This window comes from Malurus melanocephalus, unplaced genomic scaffold, assembly GCF_030028575.1.
Source record: "Malurus melanocephalus ecotype Western Australia unplaced genomic scaffold, MMel_1.1 scaffold_269, whole genome shotgun sequence".
NCBI lineage: Eukaryota > Metazoa > Chordata > Aves > Passeriformes > Maluridae > Malurus > Malurus melanocephalus.
The window spans coordinates 449,344-456,557 of NW_026623501.1; the positions used below are offsets into that span (position 1 = coordinate 449,344).

At 63.9% G+C, this 7,214-nt stretch overlaps 1 protein-coding gene across 1 annotated transcript in view; it reads right to left on the minus strand.

Annotated features, from left to right (window-relative positions):
• SYNPO (synaptopodin) overlaps positions 1–7,214 on the minus strand; it is a 21,787-nt gene continuing 14,573 nt past the window's right edge. Inside the window, exons 3-4 of the mRNA XM_057376089.1 lie at positions 2,619–4,528; positions 1–1,364 (exon numbers count right to left, since the gene is read on the minus strand). Coding sequence (XP_057232072.1) covers positions 597–1,364; positions 2,619–4,528 — 2,678 coding nt within the window. The 3' untranslated portion in view covers positions 1–596. The remainder of the gene's footprint in view (positions 1,365–2,618; positions 4,529–7,214) is intronic.

Sequence of the window (7,214 nt, forward strand, 5' to 3'; positions counted from 1 at the left end):
AGCAATGAAGAACTGGGGGGCTGGAATTAAAAATTAACTTTTCCTCTCCAAAATATGGTTTCAATTGACACCAGACAATTCTGGAGACTGGGAGACACAGGGAGAGGGAGCCTGGTCATGGCATGGAATCGATGCTGCCCACCCCTGACGGGTGCAGCAGATGTGCCACCCCAGGGAAGCAGAGACACCCCGGGATAACYCCTGGGAGCTGGGGACAGGGGGCTCACAGGGGACCACCAAGCCCATCCCATCCTGGCTGTGTGGGTTGGGGCTCGCTGGCAAGCAGGGACTGCCGAGGGAGGAGCCGTGGGGGAGGGAGGTGTSGGCTCCCCCACTCTGCCTGCTCCTGCCTGCTGACCACGCAGTCCTGCCCCGAAAGGTTAGCGTGGTAAAAATAGAGCGGGGCCATGGGATGGCGGGCGGGCAGGAGGCACCTGACCCCTCTGGCACACAGAGGGGCCGTGGCAGCTCCSAAGGGACACTTTTTTGGGGACCTCAGTCCCGGGGGTTGGTGTGTTCCCGGTAGGGRGGTCAGCGGGGGCATCACCCGGGCTGACGGGTCGGGGGACARGGTGGTTTGGTGGGGGCTGGCTCGTCTAGGAGGTGCAGGGGGCCCCTGAGGGCAGCCCCCCCGTCTTCAGCCGCAGGCTGCTGGTCCAGCCCCGGGGACACAGGTTGAAGCTGTGGATTCCCGGGCTCTTGGTCCCCGAGTCTTCGGAGTCCAGGGAGACGTCCGAGTCCGTCGGGGACCGGGAGGTGCAACGCTTGGCTGGGGATCGCCCGCCCACCACGGGGGATGGCAGGGGACTCTTGGGGACCGGGGACAGCCTGGGSACGGGGCAGGAGGACGCGCTGGATGGCATCAGGAGCCGGCGACCCTCTGCCCAGGCGCCTCGGGGCATCCCGGGGGAGGCACAGAACTGGGGGCTGCCCGCCCGGGGCGATCGCAGGGGGCTTTTGTGGGTGGGCGAGGGGCTGCCGAGGCTCCCCAGAGCGCTGCTGGCAGCCTGCAGGGCCGGCGCTCGGGGGCCCAGCCGGGGCGACTGGGGCAGGCTGGGGGGCCCGGCGGAGATGGGGGTGAAGGGCCGGGAGCTCTCCGGCCCCCCGGCTTTGGGAGAGCAGCTCTTCCTGCGGGCAGCGTTGATGATGTTCCTGGCGAGCCGCGCTTGCATCTGCCGGCTGGCCCGGGGSTCCGCATCCTGCCGCAGCGGGGACAGGGACCTCTCGCTCCACGGAGGGGACAAGGGCGGTCCCTCATCCAGCTCGGGCACCGACGCCGGGCTGGCCCAGCCGTCCAGGCTGCCCGGGCGCCGCGCCAGCCGGGGCGTCCAGGTGGGAGATGCAGGGAGGGACGATCGCCTGTCCTGGAGAGGGACAGAGAGCGGGTTAGTGACCCCCACTCGGGGGCGAAGGGACAGAGCGGGAGGGTGCCAGGGTAAGATTCATGCTGGCACAGCCCCTCAGCAACTGGGGATGTCTCCTCGCGCAGTGCACCCCTACAAGGGCTCCCCAGAACACATTTGACCCTGCAYCCCCTCGCCCGCCAAGGAGATCGGGGCAGGCTGAGCCTGCCATTAATTATCCTTGTCCAGAATATGCCCCGGGACCTCTCATTACCTGCAGCTTCCTAAAGTCTCCCTCTGGGGGATGCTCGGAGACCCCCTCGCACCACCCCAGGATCCATCAACCGGCACTGCTCCCCAGACGGCAGCAAAGAGAAGAGCCAGGTGTGACAGCGCAGAGAGTGTATTCAGAAAGAGTGGGGGGGAAGAAAAATGCAGGAGAAACGAAGCASAGTCAAAAGGCAACTTGGCACCACRGGGAGAGTGGTGGGAGGGCACGGGCAGAGGCACAGCTGGACCRTGAGTCTTGGGCTGAGCATCACCCAGCAGCCCTGCCCTCAGCATCCTCCTCATCCCAGCATATCCCTTGTGCCACACAGCACTGCCAGCCCCAGCTCCAGCACTGAGCCCAGGCAGGGASAGGGACCCTGCAGTGTCCCTGGACCCAGCACTGCTGGACTCTGCCATTCCCTGAAGGATSCAGTTCTTCCTCCACAGTGAGGAAGCAAGCGAGGACAGATCCTGAAGGAGCAACAGAAGSGCCAGGAGCAGGCACAGTAAGGCAGAAAGGCAGTGTGTCCTCTCCACGTTTGCTTTGGTAGGAGGATGAGAAGAGCTGCAGGACAGAGGGGATGCAGAGGAGCAGGCAGAGYTCTGAGAGCTGGACAGGCAGGAGGYGAGGACAGGAYGGAGCCAGAGGTGCAATGCTCCATACAGTTTCCAGGTGAGAGAAGAGTGAAAGCACCGTCAGCCCAGTGAGACAGGCAGACTCCTCGGGACTCTTTGGGATCCTGCACATTCTATGCCCAGTTCCTTCTGCCTCCCTGGGACTCCTCAGCTCCTGTTGCACCGGGGGCTCGGCAGCGCCTGTCACCCACTGTCCCAGCGCTGCAGCCTCACAACCACTTCTTTTTTTCTATTTTCTTTTCCCCCCCTTTTCGTTGTGGTTGGTTTGGCTTTTGGCACTCCCATGAGCAGTCAGGGAGGACTCAGCCTATCACCCCCGTGTTTTTCTCTCCGCCACCACTACTTGTAGTAAAAAGAAGGTTTCCACACCTGCGGCTCRATGCCGGCATTCCTGGTGGAGTAGGAGGGCCGGGGTGCCTGGAAGCCTGCCTTTGCCCGGGGTGGCAGCAGGCGGCACGGGGAGGCCAGCAGCACCTCAGCCGGGGCTCCGGGACTGGCACGGCTCTCATGAGTCAGGGGCAGAGCCCCGGCAGCGCTGGGGAAGGGGCTGGTGCTGCTCTGGCCGGCGCTGGGCACCACGGGGGGATGCCAAACCGGGGAAGGAGGCAACGGAGAGGTCGGGCAGGAGGCTTGCTGGGGGTAGGGGTAGGAGTCGGGAAGAGAGGGTCTGGGTGGAGGCATCTCCTGGGGCATGGACGCGGCCGGCCCCTTGGATGGGGAGAGGATGAAGAGAGAAGACTGGAGCTGGTAAGGCTGGTGCTTGGAGATCTCCAGCTCCTTCTGRGACACCTCGTTCTCCATTGGGTTGCTGCCATACAGAGATGCAGGAGGGGTTTTGGGGGGCCTGGAGGGACTCTTGGAGGGRCGTCTGGAGACCATGGGTGACAGGTAAGCATTGTTGTCGTACTTCCAGGAGGGAGGCAGGGACATGGTGGGTGATGGGCACCGCAGCAGCTCCGGCTGGGAGGGGGCCTCGATGATGAACTTCTCCATCCTGGACTGTCGGCGGGCAAAGAGTTCAGCCCCCTTCCCTCTCGCTTCACTGAGGATGTGGCTGGGCTGTGGCTTCTTCTTGGGCTGGATGGTGGGAGATTTGAGGCAGGAGGACCACGCTGGAGCATCCTCAGCCGGCGGGAGGTGCTGCACACCCCTGGCTGCGCTGTTGGGGACAAAGTTTGCAGCTTCAGCCCCGAGGGCRAAGGGCTCATCCTCGGCACTGGGTTCTCCCTGCTCCTTCTGCTTCTTCCTGCTGTCTGCACTCTGAACCAGGTCCAGCAGGTCGGGGTTGGGGCCCAGCTTTGGCTTCTCCACAAAGGTGAACATGGACTTTCTGCTGGCTCTCCGGGCAGCCGATTCTTCCAGGATCCCTGTTTTGGGCAAGGGGTTTGGTCCGCTCATGCCACAGCCCAGGAGGGGACCCGGCAGCATCTTCTGCTCCTGGGTGGGATACAGGGCTGAGTAGGCAGGGGGAGAGCGGACACGGGTGAGGGGTGGGGGGCTGCTGAGGGTCTCTGCGTAGGTGGGTGGTGGGGGCAGCTCGGGGGCAGGGGGTTCCTCGGCTGGCTGGGCACTGGCGGGGGACGCCTGGGTGCCGAAGGGTCTGGCCGTCCGGTTCTTCACAGGCTTGGGCTTGGCCAGGGTGAGATGGACTTCATAATACTGCCGGCCCTGTGCCCCGTTCTGCTGCTGCCCGGCTGGGGATGCCATTCCTGTGGCTGTCCCCGCTGGAGCGCTGGGCACCTCACCGGGCACCTCACTGGGCACTTTGACATTCTTCCCCTCCTCGGGGCTCTGTGGCAGGACGAGAGGCGCTGTGTTCGGCCCCACAGGGGCTCCTGCATCCCCGGGCCCTTCCAGCCCTCTCTCCATCCTGCTGGCTGCCTGCTCCTGCACACCATTGGTGGTGGCCGATGCCATGTTCTCCTTCAGGTAAACGCTGAGCGGGACCTGCTGTGCTCCAGCAGGCAGCTCCCGGCACGGGGAGGCGTTTGCCAGCATCCCTTCTCCTGGACTGCCGGACTGCTCAGGCTCTGGCTTCATCCACCGCCCCTGGCTGTCCTCCATGGCCGCTTGCCGAGGCTGGGGCGCAGGGCTCAGCGGCAGCCCCTCGCCGTGCCCGGCCCCCGTGAGGCCATCGACTCTCTGTCTGCGGCGGTGGAAGAGCAGGACGCCCTTGGAGCTGGGGCCGGGAGCCGTGGTGAGCTGAGCCGCGATCCTCTGGCTCCGCGCCTTCGCCTCCTTCAGCTCCTTCTCCGAGAGGCTGGCGCTGCGGGAGAGACCTGGGCAGAGGGGAGAGGGGGGTTAGGGGGCTCAGTGGCAATGGGGGAGTCTCGGTCCTCCCTGCCCAGGACTGGCAGCCCTTCCTCCAGGTATCCCCCGGCATCCCAACTCCTTCCCTGGAGCTGGAGAAGGCAGAAGAGATGCACACGGCGGGGGCAGCACAGTCCGGGGCCAGTGGGAACCCAACGCAGCCCCCACCGAGGTACTGGGACAGATGGGAAAGTCCAGGGGACACCTAGAGACATTCAGGACCTTTCCACCATCCCCCCCACTCCCGTATTTCGCCTGGGTTCTGCACACCCACCGTGCTGACCGTACGGGAAAGGAATTTCCCCGAGCRGGTCTGCGGTTGCAGCTCACATGGCTTTGGGCCCCGGCTCAAAGAGGCAGCGGCAGGATAGAGGCCAGCGGGCGTCCCCCCTCGCCCCGAATCCGGGCCCCGAGAGGGCAGGACACACACCCGGGGACAGCGGGGAGATGCCAACCCGTYCCGACCTCACAGCAAGGCCAGTGGGCGGCCCCGGTGGGGGATTCCTGTACGGAGCAACACGAGATGGCAGCAGCCGACAGAAGCTGTGCAGATCCTGCCCAGCTGGAAGCAGACACGGACACRGCGAGGAGCCGCTCTCACGCCTCGGGACTCAACGCAAGTGCTAAAAGCAACGTGCGAAAAGCCTGGCGTGAGCCCCGCGGCGAGCAGCCGAGTGCCGCTGGGCTTCTCCTGAGCCGGACGAAGGTCACGGCACCAGCCCTTCCCTAAGACCGAAAGGATGTGGAGCTGCCGAGAATGCATTTTCTCAGGGTGAGCAATTTCCTATGAGCTGSCCCCCCCCGAAAGCAGCCGTGGGAAGGGCAGTGTCCCCCACCCTGCCGAGGCCACTGCTGGGCACCGTCACCAGCGCCGACCATCAGCATCACCCAGCACCCAGCAAGGGTGCAGCCCGCTCTGCAAAGGCGCTGCTGGGATGSCTCTGGTGGATCTCTGCTCTGGCCCCAGCAGGGAGGTGGGTGGCCAAGACCGCCCGCTCCCAGCCCCGCTCCWCTTTCCTTCCCATCCCTTCCCGTCTTCTCTTCCTTCATGTGTTCCTCATTTTCTTGCCTTCTGTGCTGCTTGGGAGTCTTCCAGGATATTTTCAGCAGTGGCTCAGCCTACCAGCGCGGGAAGGGATGGATGACTAAGCCAAATCCTTCCAGCAAGCCCACGGTAACCAGGAGGGCTGCTGSAAGCTGGGCAACTCCTCTTCCTCACCCTTCATCCCTTCTGCTTCCCTCAGCACCCAGCAAGTCCCTGAGGACTCATCCAAGCACCGCTGAGGTGTGCGGGATGCCCTGGATGAAGTCTTCAGGCTGCCCGACAGGRGGGTTTTGTCTGGGCAGGGGGAGAGGAGGCACAGATGCCAGTGGAAACTCTCCTGGAGACGCGGAGCCCGTCGGCAGCGGCGACGCCGGCGGCCAGTCCCCCCTCCCGGTTCTCGCCCAGCATTGTTTAACGCCCCATTTCTATTTGCTTTGGCGGCGGCACAGAGCGGGGCCGCTGTTTCCTCCGGCCGGGCTGSCTGGAGGGCGGCCAGCACCGCGGCTCCCGCTCCGCGGGGTCACCCTCGCCGCCTTTATCTCCGAAACGGAGSAGAAACACGGCCAAGGAGCCGTTGAGAAACAAGCCACAGGCTCCAGATGTCTGCGGGTTTCGTGCTCCGAGCGGAGCATCCCCGCTTCCTCGGAGGCYGGGGCTGCCGAAGAAGCCGAGCTCTCGGCGGAGCCATTTCGCAGCCTCTTGCTCTTGCTACTGCCTTTTAACAGCAAACGAGGGGCCCGGGGGGATCTCCTCCGTGCTGGAGGGATGACTCAGCTCTTGGCCAGCTCGTTCCTGCTTGGAGTARCCGCCAGATTCGCTCCCACGTAGCCGGGACCGATGCTGGGCTTTGCCCACAGGGATTTTGCCCCGGGTGCCTCCATCCCTTGCTGCCGCCACAGGAACGGGCATCGCTCCGGTGCGCCGCAGGGTGGAGTCCCCCACTTTAAATCCCATACCTGGAACCCATTCCTGTCCTTCCCCATCCCCTCCATGCCCCCAGCAGTGTCTCTGCCCATGCCCACCAGCACCCACCATTGCTGGGCTGGTGCACCCGAGTCCACTGGAAATGAATCCCTCAGGACACTKCTTGGGATGCTGGGGATAAGAATTGCTCTTCACATCCAATTTTTATCACACAGATGAAGAGCACCGAAGCCTCCAGCAGTCCAGAGGAAATTGCTCCAGCCTGAGCCATGGGATGAGGTTATTCATCCCAGTACATGAGCCTTTATCCATCTGCCATGGTGTCTGGAGGGATTCTGTCACCTGGGGCAGTTTCTGAACCACTCACTCCCCTCCTAGCCACAGGGAACATTCCATCATCTTTCCCTGCCATCTCTTGCCAGCCCTGGGTGGGCTCTGGCTGGTTCCTTTCCCCAGCCCCAGGCAGGCAGGAGGAAGCTGAATGCACCGAGAATGTCCAGRTGCTGGGGAGGAGGAGGAGGAGAAGGGCTGTGGGGCCAAAGGCAGCCAAAGCAGTGTGGGGAGGAGGCAAAACTCTGTGTGTCCAAGGGCACCAGGGGCTGGTGCAGCACTGGGAAATGGTTTCCACTCATTACCCTGAGCCCAGGCCAAAATCTGAAGGTTGATGTCTTCTTCTTGTGCTGTTC